General features: G+C 40.0%; 1 protein-coding gene across 2 annotated transcripts in view; it reads left to right on the forward strand.

Moving 5' to 3' along the window:
* LOC124720495 (glycine--tRNA ligase) overlaps window positions 1–18,064 on the forward strand; it is a 148,386-nt gene that overhangs the window by 25,508 nt on the left and 104,814 nt on the right. For both annotated transcript variants that reach the window (XR_007006175.1, XM_047245854.1), the window contains exons 3-4: window positions 5,355–5,496; window positions 11,077–11,242. Coding sequence is in view for 1 of the 2 variants with exons in the window: in XM_047245854.1 (XP_047101810.1) it covers window positions 5,355–5,496; window positions 11,077–11,242 (308 nt within the window). In the remaining variant the exon portion in view is untranslated. The remainder of the gene's footprint in view (window positions 1–5,354; window positions 5,497–11,076; window positions 11,243–18,064) is intronic.

Genomic DNA, 18,064 nt, shown 5'->3' on the forward strand with positions numbered 1-18,064 from the left:
CAGTTTTGATCTGCCAGGAAGTTTCACAAAGTATAGTAGATCAGATGTGAGAACTGTCACTTCTGGTTTACCGATATATGTACAAACATGTCTCTCTCTCTCTCTCTCTCTCTCTCTCTCTCTCTCTCTCTCTCTCTCACACACACACACACACACACACACACACACACACACGTGTCAACTTATTGAGAATTACTCATTACAGAAGAGCTATTCACTGCAAATTGTAAACATGGTTAAAATTTTATTATTAATACTGAAGAGTCATTTAGTATCTCGCATAGGTCTTGTTACACCCTACACATCGCAACCCGGTGAAAAAGTCCAGTGAGACAGTTTTGTGGCACTGCGTAACAGGACCACGTAAACAGTCAACTTCAACAATGGTGACCGGAAAATATTCAATAGGTAAACCAAACAGACATGCATCAGGACGACAGATCACACCTGAAGTATAACCATGCAGACCAAAGCTAAGCATGTAACACTTCATGTGCCTAGAAGCTACAAGTGTTTGTTTACTTTCAGTAGCCACCCGGAGGTTGATTTATGAATAGCCTTCATAAAAGAGTGCTTCCACACTTGCAGACAACCCTGTAGGCACAGCTGCAGTACAAGGGATGCCGAGCTTGCCAAACCAGCAGGTTTTCTCTCACTACATCTACATCTACATATACATCTATACTCTGCAAACCACTGTGAGGTGCATGGCAGATGGTACGTCCCATTGTACCAATTATTAAGGTTTCTTCATGTTCTATTCACGTATGGAGAACAGGAACAATGACTGTTTCAATGTCTCTATGTGTGTGCGGTAATTATTCTATCTTATCCTCATGATCTTTATGTGAGTAATACATAGGAGATTGTTGTGTGTTCCTAGAATCATCATTTAACCCTGTTTTTTGAAACTTTATTAATAGACTTTCCCAGGTTAGTTTACACCCATTTTCAAGAGTCTTTTAGTTCAGTTACTTCAGTATCTCTGTGAAACTCCCCCACAAATCAAACAAATCTATGACCATTCATGCTGCCTTCTCTGTATATGATCAGCATCCCCTGTTAATCCTATTTTGTATGGGACGTGCACCCTTGAGCAATATTCTAGAAATGATCGCACAGATGGCTTGCGAGCATTCTCCTTTGCAGGTTGATAGCCCTTCTCTAGTATTCTACCAATAAACCGAAGTCTACCATGTGCTTTACCCGTGACTGAGCCAATGTGATCATTCTGTCCCACATCCCTGCAAGGTGTCACCCACAGGTATTTGTATGAGTAGGCCAATTCCAATGTTTTTTTGTTTTGTGAAATGCACAGTTTTACATTTGTGAACATTTAAATCAACTCAATTTGCATCACTTTGAAATATTATTGATATCTGACTAAATATTTATGCAACTTCTTTCAGATAATACTTCATTATAGGTAACTGCATCATCTGCAAAAATGCTTGGGTTACTATTAATATTGTCTGCAAGGCCATTAATATACAACGTGAACAGCAAGGATCCCAACACACTTCCCTGGGGCACACCTGAAGTTACTTCTACATCTGACGATGACTTTCCATCCTAGATAACTTGCTGCATCCTCTCTATCGAAAAGTCCTCAATCTGGTCACAAATTCCACTCGATACCCCAATACAATTGTACTTTTGACATTGAGTAGGTGTTGTACTGGGTCAAATGCTTTTCGGAAATCGAGAAATACTGCATCTGCTTCACTGCTCGGATGCAAAGCTTTTGGTATGTTGTGTGAAAAATGTCAGAGTTGTTTCGTATGACCGACGTTTGTGGAACCCGTGCTGATTGGCATTGAGGAGCTCATTCTGTTAAAAATGGCTCATTGTGTTTGAACTCAGAATATCTCATAAGGTTCTACAACAAACTGATGTCGAGGGTATTGGTTGGTAGTTTTCTGGATCACTTCTGGTACTATTGTTGTAGACAGGAAAGGAGCACAGTTTTTTGTCGGAGGATATACGTAAGATTATAGTTAGAAGATGGGCTAACTCGGCCACAAATTCAGTACAGAACCCAACACAGCTCTGGAGCTGTGTTCAGTTGTAACAATTTAAGCGGTTTCACAACAACATTGGCACTAATACTTATTTCATTCATCCTTTCAGTGGTCCGAGGACAATTCTCCTCAGTTTTGTATTGTAAAGGAACTTTTGAAAATGAAGTGAAGTATTTCAGCTTTTGCTTTGCTACCCTCAATTTCAGTTCCGGTCTCAGTTGCTAGGGACTGGACATTAACTTTGGTGCCACTAACAGCCTTTACATGTGACCAGAATTTCTTTGGGTTCTGTGAAGGATCATTTGACAATATCCTGCTACGGTAGTCACTGTACGTATCACACATTGCTCTGTTGGCAGCCACACACATTTCATTTAGCATCTCTCTATCCGTAGCCCTATGCATTGTTTTACACCTATATGCAGGGATCTCTGTTTCTTTAGAATTTTTTTAGCAGTGCCGGTTCCATCCCATTACAGACTGTTCTACTTGGTACATATGTATTCAGTGCATGGTCAACTATTCTTTTGAACTTGAACTATAGTTCCTCTACATGCTCCTGCCCTGTGCTGAAAATTACAAGTTCCTCTTTGTGATATGACATTACTGATCTTTTTATTAGTTTACTGAGCACATATATCTTTCTGCTTATTTTACTTGTCCTCTGTACTTTAGTAATCATTGTTGCCGCAACTGCTCTGTGGTCACCGATACCAGTTTCGATGTGGACATCCTCAAAGAGGTGAGGTCTCTTTGTAGCCACTAGATGCAGTGTATTTCCACCACGAGTGGGTTTTCTAACTATGTGTTCTAGGCAGTTTTCAGAGAGAGCTCGTGTGGAATACCTGACAAAAATACAGGGTGTATACGATCCGGGACAACCGGGAGATCCGGGAAAGCCTGGGAATTTTTTCATCTGGGAGAAAACCGGGAAAAACCCAGGAATTGTTTACAAATGCGGAAATTTTCCATTGTTTTAGTTTTCAGTTAAATTTTTGTGAATTTGACAGGTAAGAACCAATTCTCTAACAAAGGATATTACTGTATCCCGCTACTGCAGAGTAATACTGCAGCAACAAAAATGAACAGGAGAAAAAAAGAAAGAAAATAAAACTTAAGTTGCAAAGGAAATGCGCCGTATACAACAACAAAACAGTGCTCATACAAGCGTCTGCCAACAGCAAAGCGTGTCAAAGGCTTTAGGAAGACTATTCAATGCTCTGTAACAACAAATTGCCTCCGATGAGCGTGGCGTGACAACTGTTTAAATTAGATTCATTTGAGCAGTTGCGGGCGGGCTCTTGCGTATGCGCAGTTGAGTCGCGTATGAGTAGTACCTTCTCCCACTTCTCGTTACAGATGTGTGGCTGGGCGCCACTACTTAATATTGCCCCAGTTCGGAAATTAGTAAATCTGGGGATGATGCACAGAGCTGTGTGAATTGTGTTGGGAAGGTGGGTCGTCTCCACGTGACCTGTGTTTACGTTCGGCGATTTTGTTGTTTCCTGTTCATTTATTGCTCTCACGTTAAATGATAACAAAACGGATTTTTGTGACTGGGAGCTATCAAATGAATTAAAATACGTTCGCGTAGTTACGGAAAGCTAAAGTATGTTATTAGTTTTAGATTTTATTTCCACCTTTCTGACAGTCGAACATTAATCGCCTTACAGAACGATGAAGTTATTTTGGCCAGTTTGCTAAGAGATTTGGCTTTTATTAACCTTTTCAGTTGAGGCAGTCAATTTATCTGGAACGAAGTGTTTAATTTCACACTATTGGCTAGTTTCAACTGTTCACTGCATTTCAAGTGCACATATGGTATTATGCCATAGTAAAGAACTAAACATGAGATAATACAGTACTGGTACTACAAGAAAATTTGCATTCGAATGTGCATTTTGAGCCGAATTATGCGTTTTAGTATGGTTCACGAAATTCCGACGCTCTTGAAGTATCTTCTGATGTCTTGTCTTCTTCTTCTTTTCTCTCTCTCTCTTTTTTTAAAAAAAAAATGACATAATGTAAGATCTTTTAATGTTTTACACGTACGAACACATGGGCTTCCGTCACCGTCGTAGCTATGCAAGCGCGGTGACGCTTGTTATCTGGCGCTCTATTGCAACTACTGAAACGAACCTATTTCTAACAGGTCGCGGGAAAATATTGCGAATGGTGGTTTGAAAAGCGTTACATTCAAAGATGATTTCCTTTTACGTAAGATGAAATCACATAGTGTTGGACTCTCATTTAAAAATCAACTCTTTGAGGACGACTATTTAGAAGAATTTCGAGCCCAGAAGATCAGACATTTACATCGTTATTAAACATTTTACTGATACATTTGTGTCATGTATCTTAAAGTGTAACAAGCACAAAATAGATCAACATTATATGTGGAAGCTTAGCTTCCCTTCCAGCTTATTAATCTTAGAGACCAATATTGTAGGTGAATGCTATGTATATTAATTTAAACCATTAACTTTTCTTATTTGCGTGTTCGCGCTACTGAAGAGTGATCTTGCTATTGTCTGACTACACTACGTGTCCTGTGCTGTCATCAGCTGGCCAGATCACGTGACATGAGCTATGACTGGCTTACGAAAGTGCATCGCAATCTCGATTTCAATGCTTTGGAAAGTGGCATGCAGTGTTTGGTGTAACTCGAACTTATACCTTTGTAATACGAAAATATGCAGCGGACATGTTGCTGCAAATCAAAGGTTTTTCAAAACTTGTTTTTCCCACCTGAGTTACGTTTTCTAAAGTGCCGGGAAATTCTACTCCGGTATATAAAACCATTAACATTCAAAGGATTGATGAGCTTTACAGTGCCGAATAAGAGTATACTGTCACATAACACGGAAAAAGTGTATTTTCACCCGGGAAAAAGTGTATTTTTAACCAGGAAATCTGGGAATTTTTTTTTCCTTGTCCATGTATGCACCCTGAAATGGCAAAACACACTAAATGAGTCTTGCTTCTTATGAATTCTTTCCACAAAATAAACTTTCCCAGATGATCAAATGAACAGATCTTCTGAAAATAGAGATTGTTCATTTCCCCTTCAGTTGACAAAATTCTGCACTGTATAATTTATAAATGAATCAATCAGTCATCTTTTTTCTTTGCAGGTTTTATTACGCAACTGGTGTGATCTTTATCAACAGAAGGCAGGGTCCTCCGAATGCATTCCCCTCCCCAACCTGCCCTTATCCCCACTCTCTCTCTCTCTCTCTCTCTCTCTTTCTCTCTTTCTCTCTTTCATACATAATTCCCTTAATCTAAACTATGTTTTGCTCAGTAATGCAGTGTTTGTGTGGCTTCCTGCAGGCATAACAGGGCAGTTTGACTTCGGGCCGATGGGCTGCGCGCTAAAGGCGAACCTGCTGGCGGCGTGGCGCAGCTTCTTCGTGCTGGAGGAGCAGATGCTGGAGGTGGACTGCTCCATACTCACCCCGGAGGCCGTCCTCAAGTAAGTCGCGTCCACAGCTTCTCCGTCCTCTCGCTTTTTTGGCCTGCTTCGCCGCCGGAGTTAGTTGGTGGGTTTGCCATTTCCGGCCGGAGCCACCCACTGTCAGTTAGATCCCACAGAGATACCGAACTGTGGGGATGTCAATTGCTACGTCGTACCTGCTGTTGTGAAAACTTTGCGAGGTTTCGGTAGGTTTGTAAATTACCTCGTTGCCGTCTTCGGCCGCGACGAGTATGCAAACCCCCGACTTGTTGTTAAACGAAAGAATTCTGCTCGCATCCGAAACCGGACCTCGTCGGCACTAATTTCCGTGAAGGCTTTTAGTGTGCCCCTGATTACGAGCGTGGTCTGAAGTTAATCGGTTAGGTACGTCTCATTTTGAACTAAACTCCAAACTTGAGCAAAAAACGAGAGTACGTACGTCAGAATCTACATTATTAATCTTCTGGTAGTTGTTATTCTGTGACATCACGGTTCATACAGAATATTCTTTGCCACTTCTGATCACGCCGCCAATCACTGCTTTAAGCCCTAAGCTCGTGTGGAATACCTGACAAAAATAACAAAACACACTAAATGGTTATTGCTTCTTATGAAATCTTCCCACAAAATAATTAAACTTTCAAACTCTGTACAATTTTCCCAGATGATCAAATGAACAGATCTTCTGCAAATAGACCTTGTTCATTTGTATTAAAAACCAGCACGAGATTTTTCCCTTCAGTCGATAAAAGATTCATTTATAAATTATTCAGTGCAGCAATCGGTCGTCCTTTTTCTTTGCAGGTTTTACTACGCAAATCCAGATTTTGACTAGTGCCTAACCACTATCAGTGTTAAAAAATAAACCAATTGATGTATTCTGCACACGGCCTACCTTCTTTACACAGTAGTATTCAAAGAACTCTGACTGACACCCAAACAACAGGGAACTGATATGCATCGAAATCAGAAAACAGTGGTATGTAATCTAGTATATTAGCCACATAGGTTAGGCCAAGAGTTGTAACTTTTTATTGTATCATCTGACTATGTACTACTTGTATTTTTTTAGCATTGATAATGGCTGGGCACTAGCCGAAATCTGGATTTGCGTTATAAAACCTGCAAAAAAAGACAACTGATTGCTGCACTCTATAATTTATAAATCACATAACAGTCCCTGAGTGCACCCACTTTCCGAATGGAAGGTAACCTGATGAAATGATTTATTTCCAGAAACCCTGCCCACAAAACATTTGGGAAATATTGTACCCTCACGAGTCTCAGACATTTTGTACGTGATTAATCCCCCGACTTTGCCCTTTGTTGCGCCGGTAAGTGGCCGGTGCTGTCCTGTCGTCACCGGCCACTGACGTGAGGAGTCGCGCTCGCCTCCGTTCCTGCACGTGTAATTATTTTCGTGCCCCGTGCCACTTGCTTGCAGTGTTGCATGACCTTTGCGAAACTTCTGTACACGCTATAGAATATTGTTTATATTGCAGCTCAGATATAGGGTCTTTCCCAGTGTAAATTGTAAAATACCACTAAAACCTACTACTTGCCTCATGCGAGCAAAATAATTTAATACCGAGGTCAGCATTAGTACGTGTCGCTCGATAGAGAGCTGCCGTATCCAGAGCGACAGCGGTTCGTCATCGGATGATTCTTGTTTGGGAGTAGGACCTTTGCAAAATTTATTCTGTTCACAATCAGTAGCAGCTTTTAATTTATGCAATTTAGTGGGACTACCGCAATCTTCTGAATACACACTGTTCTCATCAAAATGAGGGAACTTTGAGGGAAGTTTGGAAGGTAGGAGACTAGGTACTGGCAGAAATAAAACTGTGAGGAGGGGGCGTGAGTCGTGCTCGGGTAGCTCAGCTGGTAGAGCACTTGCCCGCGATAAGCAAAGGTCCCGAGCTCGAGTCTCGGTCCGGCACACAGATTTAATCTGCCAGGAAGTTTCAAAATTACATCATGTTTTCTGCGATAACTTTCTGGGAAAACTTTCCTCAAATTTTGAATTAGTTTTTTAACAAATCTTTGGAGGATTAGCATGGTGAATATAGAATACAATTCTCCATTTTTTGTTTCTGGCCATTTGTGGACACACGATCGCTGTTTCAGTTTGTCAGCCTGTACCTTTACGAACTATTCGGCACGTTTGTTCCTCTTACAACTTATATCGGTCAGCGAGCTATCGTCGAAAAGAGTTAAAATATGAAGTGGATTGAGACAATCTCTGATGGAAATTTTTACATCTGGAGTTCCTGTGAAAGGGAACTGACTCTTGACTAGACTACAATTACCAGTTGACTATTTTGTAGAACCAGGACCGTTGTCAGCAGTGACGCCCCCTTCACCACTCGAGGTTCTTGTTACTGTCATTATAGTTATCACTGTCTCACTAGAACTAGAAACACTGCTGCTAAACTGTTCGTTATCACATCCATTTAATAATCTCTCTGTGTCCCCGTCACACAGAGACGAAGAAGATGCTTGCTTATAAGGAGAGATCCCCTTGTCAAAACCATCTGTGTGGTGATGTAGGTTAAGATCCCAGGTGTCACACCCTGCAGCCATTCACCCTCATGGACCCTCGTCTGTGACTAATCCGTGAAAAGAAAATTCAGAATTTTGCACGACCTTAAATAGCGTTAAAAAAGTAGTGATGTGTGGAATGGTTGTGTGGTGAGGTGGACAGAATAATATCTACACGTGCTGAAGGTTATGGGTTCAACTCTTGTCAGGTACTATGAATTCTTTTATTTTCACACCTTTAATAAAATTATTTTTATCATTTGTTTTATTTAATAAAGAGGTTTAAAGGTAATTTTATATTTCTATTCATTTATTACCTCATTTTGATAATCATATCAACATGTTCATTTGCCCTCATTTTTCTCCCATCTTTCTTTCTTCACTCAGAATTTTTGTGAATGTGAATTTAATTATATTTATCTGTTACAATATTTAAATATGTGAAAGTGGCAATCTAGCAATTAAAAAGCAAAAGACAAAATGATCTATTTATATTGACTGTGCAATCGTTTCAAAAATGTATTTGTTGTTCCAAGATGTGCATTTTTTTAAAATGGTAATTGCCATACAACCATACTCTAAATACCTATTGCACCATAGACAAGCTGACACAGATTTATACGAAAGATAAAAGTAAATCGAAATTAATTTTTTAAAATTAATATTTTGTTATATTTTTTCTTGCCATATAAGAAACACAGTTATCTCATTTACCTGAATGTAAGATGACCCCCCCCTCCCTCTTTTTTGTTTTTAAAGAGGTTCCTTAAGAAAAAATTGTTATTAACATATTCTGACTAATCAAAATTACAGGCCGTTTTAGTGAAATTAAGTATGTGCCTGAAACATTAGCATTATACCTATTTTAAAATTAGGCCATTTGTTGATTGTCTACATTTTGATAATACAAGAAGAAATAAAATTAAAAACAATTGGTTTATATTAACTTTTATCTTCCCTGCCATTTTTGCGTAATAAGCCTCCCATCTGTGATATTAATTATTAGCATTATCCTAATAGCAGTTGTCACAAATATTTCGCCATTTCCTCCGAGTACATTGCAATACCTGAGGTTGTCGTTACGGTGGAACTTAAGAATCAGAATACACATTAGATATTGCTTCTATACTGACGTGAGAATGTTATAGTGTTTCTCGTTTCCAAAAACATTGTCTGCCTGCCACTCCCTCGTTGGCTGCTTAGAACAGGGATCTGACACACCCTCTTTCATTCCTGTCATACCTCACAATGAGTACTGAGAAATGTGGAAGTACGCCATTGGCTCCTATGTATACTTTTACCTTCTCCTGCAGAAATGTATACCACTGTAGCGTATCCACCCAGTTTTGAAGTGAGTTCAGAGAGATACAGGCAAAGTGTAGTTTAAATGTACTAGATGTTCATAAAAAGCCAAAGAATGCGGTATAGGTTCCCATGGCAGCAAGATGTAATTTGCTACCTGCTCACTACTTCCATCCCTACACTCTTCCTAGTCAGCCAAGAGGGTGTCACTGTTCCCCTTCCAACCCTTCTGTAATGTTTTTGAGCAAGTAAGGTGTGGGTCATATGTAACACTGCCAACTAATATATAAATAAAAGATTTCAATGATGATACAGTAAAATATTCAAACTTTCAATCATCCTGCGATCTAGTGGTGTCTGTTGGTACACTGTCCACAACTGGTCTTGATGCTGTAATTTATTGCTTTGGTAACAATTGATATGATTTATTTAGTTTTGTAGACATGTGATTTTGGATTAATTTTCTTTCCTGCTTCATCTGAATGTCACCATCTTGTACTAAAGATAATTAAAAGGTGGTAACATCTTTACCTGGTATTCTAATATGTGAGCAAGACTGAATTTCTCATTTGCAACCTTGTTAAATCATTACAGTATCTCATATTTGAATAAAATATTTACTTGTATTCAGAATCTAGTGCTACTTTTTTTTTAAGGGAAGCGCCATAAATGATTGTATACGGTATCAGTACGTGTATGAGATTTTTTATTGCAAATCTGGTCAAATACAAGAAGAGTTTCTAAAATGACAGCAAGCATTAAATTCTATGTACTCCCGAGTTTCACGAAGTTCATAGATTTTTAAGTGTAGCAGTAGATTGTCGGGGTGGTTAGTTTATAATTTCTCACATATCCCTTACACTACAGCAGTGTGAGTCAAAAGTCACGCGATTGTTCGAGCTAGGTCGATATTGTATAGAGCACTTCGGTGTATCGGGAAATCTTGAACTTGTTTGAGCACATTGTTTGGCCTGTGTACCCATCCTCCAAATTTTTCAGTATAAATCTGCATGTGACCTCAATCACCCAGTCTTCTTCGGTGAATGTAAAATAACCCCTATAGCAATCTATTAACCGACGTAAAAGTGTTGACCTCGGCAGTAATAGTTTAATATGTGAATATAAGATGGCCCCACAGTTTTTGAATGATGAATTTGAGGAAGAACCTTGTCTTATAATCATACACTTCCAGAAGAAAAACTTAAACTTGATGTAGAATTCTAATTATCGTAAAGTACAATGTAGGTTAAATGCAGAGATTTATAAATCTTCACTAATGTCTAGATTCTATACTGTCCTAAGTTATTTATTAATTTTGATCAAACAAGGCCATAGATGGAGTGGATTCTATCAATGGATGCAGTGCTGGCATGGCAAGTAATGAGGCACTAATAAAGTACTTGTAAAAAATGATTAGTTTTTAGAATAAATTAACCGTAGGAATCTAAACAGCACTGTTTGTCAGTATGAAAAAAATCTCAAAAACTTTAATAAAACCCATAAAAACCCAATTTTGCCCACTTTTTTTTAATGGAACATTTTTTTTTAAACACCTTGCGTACATCCACATTTAACTACCCTAAAGGGTACACTCCAAACACATACCTTCTGCACTTAGATTTATGCAGACTCTATCCATTCTGTCGAACTGCTCTGAAAGATAGTGAGAAGCTAGTAACACTGTGATATAAGTTGTGCTGTCCTCGACTGAGGTGATACTTGTCTAATAAGATTTATCGCTTTTCCCGCACGCAGAGCTTCGGGACACGTGGACCGGTTTGCAGACCTGATGGTGAAGGACGTGGTGAACGGCGAGTGCTTCCGGCTGGACCACCTGATAAAGGCCCACCTCGAGAAGCTGTGCGCCGACCGCAAGACGACACCGGAGGTGAAAGAGGAGTGCCGTGACATAATTGTCAAGGTAACGCAGCTAGCTCCTCGCATTAACGGACTGGCGGTGGCACAGCATCGGCAACAACTAGTGACAACTTTGGTGTACCCTCGTCAAGTTTTACCTGTGGGGTGATGCTGTGTCGATATTACATACTTCCGGAGGTAACGGAGAAGGGTAAATGCGTCAATTTGAGGTAAGCGACCCGGTCCAGAAATGACTGTCGAAGCTTACGAGCAAAAATTGTTCTGGTTCGTTTGACAGTGGACCTGTTCTACTCCAAGTTCTTTACTTTCCATATTTTGAGAGCTGGTTCTATGGACCAAAACCATTAAAGGAATGGCCACTTAACATGGGCTCTATATTGCAGTCCTTAAGAGCTATGAGCCCCTGCTCATCTTTGCTTCTGTGAAACACATCTCTTCTACTGAACAAGAGCTCACACATCATAAGGCACATATTTTAGAGCCCGCAATGATATGCTTAATGTTAAATGCAGGGTGAATAGGGAGGAAAGCTCATGCTTTGAGGGGTGATAGTACTGGCAATTCTGAACAAAAAAACTCACACAGATATATCCTTTATTCCGAAAACTGAGGTAGAACACGTTTAATTTAAATTTCTATTTATTTTCTGTATTATTGAAGACATGGTCTTTTTTACAATGTACCAGTTTAATAAGTCACAGCTGCAAAATACTAACGCGAATTCTTTACTGACGAATGGAAAAACTGGTAGAAGCCGACCTCGGGGAAGATCAGTTTGCATTCCGTAGAAATATTGGAACAAGTGAGGCAATACTGACCTTACGACTTATCTTAGAAGAAAGAGTAAGGAAAGGCAAACCTACGTTTCTAGCATTAGAGAAAGCTTTTGACAATGTTGACTGGAATACTCTCTTTCAAATTCTAAAGGTGGCAGGGGCAAGATACAGGGAGCGAAAGCCTATTTACAATTTGTACAGAAACCAGACGGCATATATAAGAGTCAAGGGACATGAAAGGGAAGCAGTGGTTGGGAAGGGAGTGAGACAGGGTTGTAGCCTCTCCCCGATGTTGTTCAATTTGGATATTGAGCAAGCAGTAAAGGAAACAAAAGAAAAATTCGGAGTAGGTATTAAAATCCGTGGAGAAGAAATAAAAACGTTGAGGTTCGCCAATGACATTGTAATTGTCACAGGCAGTAAAGGACTTGTAAGAGCAGTTGAACGGAATGGACAGTGTCTTGAAAGGAGGATATAAGATGAACACCAAAAAAAGCAAAACGAGGATAATGGAATGTAGTCGAATTAAGTTGGATGATGCTGAGGGAATTAGATTAGGGAATGAGACACTTGAAGTAGTAAAGGAGTTTTGCCATTTGGGGAGCAAAATAACTGACGATGGTCAAAGTAGAGAGGATATAAAATGTAGGCTGGCAATGGCAAGGAAAACGTTTCTGAAGAAGAGAAATTTGTTAACATCGAGTATAGATTTAAGTGTCAGCAAGTTGTTTCTGAAAGTATTTGTATGGAGTGTGGCCATGTACGGAAGTGAAACATGGACGATAAATAGTTTAGACAAGAAGAGAAGAAAAGCTTTCGAAATGTGGTGCAACAGAAGAATGCTGAAGATTAGATGGGTAGATCACATAACTAATGAGGAGGTATTGAATAGAATTGGGGAGAAGAGGAGCTTGTGGCACAACTTGACAAGAAGAAGGGATCGGTTGGTAGGGCACATTCTGAGGTATAAGGGGATTACAAATTTAGCATTGGAGGGCAGCGTGGAGGGTAAAAATCATAGAGGGAGACCGAGAGACGAATACACTAAGCAGATTCAGAGGGATGTAGGTTGCAGTAGGTACTGGGAGATGAAGAAGCTTGCACAGGATAGAGTAGCATGGAGAGCTCCATCAAACCAGTCTCAGGACTGAAGACCACAACAACGACAACAACAACCAACTTGTATAGAGGAATTAGACACGAACAATTTGAGCAGGACGCTTGTGGTCTGTCGAGTTGTGTAACTGCCTCAAATTGGCCTACAAAAACTAACTGAGCTTCAGCTTGTGCCCGTTGTGTGGGATTGTCAGTCCTCTCTTGCTCTCTTTGCGCAGACTATCAGCCCTAGAGAAAAAAAAATCAATAGTACCATTTTTTTTTTGTAGGAAATTTAATACACTTTAATTTTGTACTGTGGCAGGTTTTCGATGGTGGCAACAGTTTTAAGTTATTTGAGAAAAACCTACAAAAGTGACATTAAAGGTGCTCTATCTCGGAAACCATTTGGAATAGGGCATACGTTTGTGCGAAGTCTTTTGTTCCGAATCGTTGATGCTGTCAGCCCCTCCTGACTCGACCTGCATTTGACATTAAACACGCAAGGTGAATCCCCTAAAACTTCTACCACAAATCGAAGGCGATATTGATGTGCATATTGTTAGCCATTCGTCAGATTGTAATAATACTTAGTTGGTGCATTCTTTGTGAAAACTTACACTTTTTGAATAGAGCAGTGCCTGTTGACATCAACAGACTAAAAGTAGGGTAAATTAGGATGTTAATGGTGTTTCTGTGAGGATTATAGTGTGAACCATTTACAAGATATCTTATTTTGAAAAGTTTCCACACCAACATTTGTTCGTGTCATTGAACTTGCGTAGTTACAAGGTACGATGCTGTCGTGTTTGCTTACCGTGTGCCTGTGTGTTTCTCGAGTGCATTGCTATTTGCCAGTCAGTTAGTATGTGACAGTCTGAGCAGTAGTAGACGATGGGGATTATCGGTGCAGATAAAGCCCACTTGTTCGTGGAGTATGGAGAGTGCGGGGAAAAGCGCAGTTTATTCTCGTATGGTGTATCCAGCGAGATATCCCTGTAGATGTTAACCTCCTCGGCAATTGTTTAACATCCTCTTTGACCGGTTACATTATACTGTGACGTCCATTGTTTTTGTAGTATTGTAAGGTGCCAAGTATACCATTTGTATATGTACACGTGTATGTCGTCATTGTCGTCTCTTCTTTCCCTCATCGGTATCAGAGCATGAGAAATGTTTACGTTCGTGTTTTCCTATTTGTTGTCGACAACTACAACGGCCACAGTATCACCTGATTCCCGAATAGCTAGCTTAATATAGGATAAAGATAGTGGGTTTCGATGCAGCGTTGTTTAAGTGTGTTTTTATTCTTCACTTAACCTTTGAGAGTTTAAGAACCTGCTACTCGTAATCAGGTCCAAAACTCGACTTGTAATGAGAGCACTTACGATCAGTCTGTCACAACGTTAATAATACGTAGGGCTCTACACCACTGTAAGAAAATATCACTGTTCGTGAAGTAACAAAATATACGAATAAACTTCTTTGTATTTTTCCTATTTATTTAATCAAATGCTTTCAAATATTTATTTCACACCCACAAATCATCCACACCTCGATGTAGAGTGTAAACGTGTGCATAAAAAATAGTAAACCGTTTCTGCTGATAACCACGTATGAGCTTTTGGGTTGTTAGGCTTTTGGGTTGCTAGGCTACTTCGATCAACAAGATTTATATTGGATTTTGAAAATGATCTCTCTATCCAAACTTACGTCCTTCCAAGTGGCTACTCAGATATTCTACCCTTTCATGATAATTAAGAATTCGCGTAAATTGTATTTTCGTGAATTTAAAGCAAACCATCGGCTGTGCGAAAGCAGTCTTGATACCGCGACACACTCACGACGCTTACCAGCCTGTCACCAAAGTGTCCTGCATACATCTACAACCAATTTCAAGGTCATAATTAGCCCTACACGATTGTGTGCAATTGAACTTCATCAATCAATTATTTCTGGAATCATAATCACTGATCCTGACACTGACCGTCCATAAACGCACAATTAACACACACTCTTTTTTTTCCGCTAAGAGTAAACAAATGATGTCACGTCATCTACGTAGTTATTAAAATATTATTCCAAATGATCTAAAACATTTATCGTCATTATATTTTAACGCTAATAAAAGATTTATTATCGGAAAGTAACACACAACAGATCGCAAATCGCACGCAGGGAAACAATTGTGAGATCTATGTACATGGGCATAGCTGTGCATAGCATTGGGACTTAATCGTGCAAAAATATATAAAGAAATCCCCCAAGTTTCAATTTCTCCATACCAACTGCCAGATACAAATAAGATATTCAAGAACTCCTAGATCAATCCCGACCTGTAATGTTATACGGCCCTGTAATGTTATAATGTGAAAGTGGTAGACAGTGTAACAGAAGAAAATGTGACGACAGAAGAGGGGAAATTAATGTGCTTACTGTTGTTGCAGTAGATTTGCACATTAGATCCAGCACATTCACACAAGGAGTGGCGTGAGGCAGGCGAGGGTTCTGTGCATTCTCTGTCAACATCAGTTTCGTCCCTATCACATTTCTCTCCATTGAGAGCTGCAGGGAAACAATTGTGAGAACTAGGTACATGGGCATTAAGACAGAAGAATCCAGACGTATAGTGTATCTCGTTTAGTGACGAAGCCACAGTTACTGATCGTGACCAGGTAAACTGCCGAAACGTGCACTAGTGATGTGTCGACGGTCGCCATCGGCTCTGTCAGGTCGAATGTCGGCACCCACGGAATGTAAACGTACGGTGTGGGATAGTGCACCATCAGCTCTTAGGGCCATTCTCCACAGAGGGGACACCGAAGGCTCACGAGCGGCGCAGCCTCCTGGCGTGCCGTCTTCCACAGGTTCCGGAATACGTTCCTCGGCAGACTAGGAGGAACCTGCGGCACCGACACGACGGCTGTCTGGCCCGTAGTGCACGAAGTAGTACAGCGTGCCTTCACAAATTGTTCCCAAATCGGATTGGACGCAGATGACCTGTAACTCGGCCAGTCTGTTCCCTGGATTTGGTGCCTGTAGACCTTTTTCTGTGGGGAAAGCTAAAAGGTGCTATCTACGAGGACATACCGACTACACCTGACGGTAAGAAATGTTGTATTACTAGTGACCGCTCAGACATCTCTGCTGAAATGCTAGCACGTGAACAGCACTCTTTCCATACCGGACTGGAAGATTGTATTGCTGGTGCTGACGGTCATTTTGAACACGACCTGTGACGGTCTGTTGTCTAGCTACTGGTCAGAATCCACAAAAGTATTGTATTCACCTGTGTTGTTCTTTTGTGTGTGCTAAAACAACTCACGCTGGAATCCTGGGACAGACACCGGTGATGTTCTGATTTGTCCTACTTTTAACGCATTAACATCAGTAGGCATTGTTCTGCTTAAGAGAATGTATATTTGCACAAAAAATACACTTTCTAAGTATTATTACAATCTGTCAATTGCCTAACAGTACGAGCCCCCGAGTACCGATGCGTATTGTGAAAACCTCACACGAAAAGCCATTTCCATTTCCACAGTGTTTGTGGCAAAAGTTTTAGGTGATCCACCTCGTATATGAGAGAAAAAGTTTGAAATTATGTGTAAAGTTTGTAAGAAGTCAGTAAGTGCTCTCATATCTGGGTAATTCGCACACCGTGAGCTACACTGCCTCGAGATGTATACACAGATTATAACATTAATACTTGTCTTAATGTGCTAGGCCTTTAAAATAAGATTATACCTCTTAATGGTCAATAATTATACGAAAGACTGAAAATTAAATTTCTGTTGCCGTCGATAGGCAGTGCGAGACCGCATGTGAAAACCTCCACGTTCCGTGTGGGGCAACTCGTTCTTTGGCGTCCGGCTTTGGAGGTTTTTAGGAGACGAGAAGAAAGAGAGATAAACAGACGGCATGACAAGTAACTGTCGAATGGGCTCGTGTAAAAAGTTACTTTCTGTCTCGCTTTTGCACGAGCTACATATGTAGGAGGGTGTACCTGAAAGAAACTGGACTTTTTTTGCTTATTTATTCATATTTTAAGCACAAATCTTTAATCCCCTTCGAAGTCTCTTCTTCTCTGCGTTCTGAATTTTTTCCTGCCTGTGAGAAGAGATGGTTGCTAATAGGAACTTTTATGAATTGTGAATCACATGCAGTATTCTCTTCACCATAACAATAATAATAATACAAATATAAACATTTTGCCATGTATTCTTTCGTGTTTGCTGCTATCTCATTTAAATCCTGTCTGCCTAATAAACTACGAAATTAGAGTGAGACAACAGCAAACGGGGAAGAATATACATATGTCACGTTTATTTCATATTATTCTTATGCTGAATAGTGATACAGTCAGAAATGAAGCACAGCAATTGATTAGATTTTTAAATCTAAGATGACTCTAATTTCTGTGCAGAATGTAATGTACCTAAGAGGCATCTGCAAAGATTTTCAAACGGAGAAAAATTTTCGCTAAACACTCGTTCAGAACATCTTCTATCATACGTACTCTATTTTTTGGTTCTTGTTGATCATTATCAAAGAAAGCAGCAGTGTAAGTAACAACAAATAGCAGTATCTTGCCATTGTTTCGCTAATGAGACGATTCCTCTCTCTCTCTCTCTCTCTCTCTCTCTCTCTCTCTCTTTAGCAGCGGTAGCGCGCACAAAAGCCAGCCATGCCGCAAGTGGCGACAGGTCGTAAACTCTCATTATCAGAATGCGACAAACAATGCATGACACAGTACAGTAATGGATTTTCAGCTTTGAGTGACGTAAACACCTATAACAAAGAGAACAGCACTTATCAGATCAAAGAAAAATAAGCAATCAATTCAAACCAGACGAAGCACGCGAAAAAGGAAGGGTACCCGTATAAATATGGACAGAGCGCGTGACGCATAGCAATGGCTACCTGGTAGGCTCCAGTTCAGACCACGGTCTGAATTGTAGAGGAACATACTGAGAGGTGTTTCATGACTGGTA

Source organism: Schistocerca piceifrons, chromosome 11, assembly GCF_021461385.2.
Source record: "Schistocerca piceifrons isolate TAMUIC-IGC-003096 chromosome 11, iqSchPice1.1, whole genome shotgun sequence".
Taxonomy (NCBI): Eukaryota; Metazoa; Arthropoda; class Insecta; order Orthoptera; family Acrididae; genus Schistocerca; species Schistocerca piceifrons.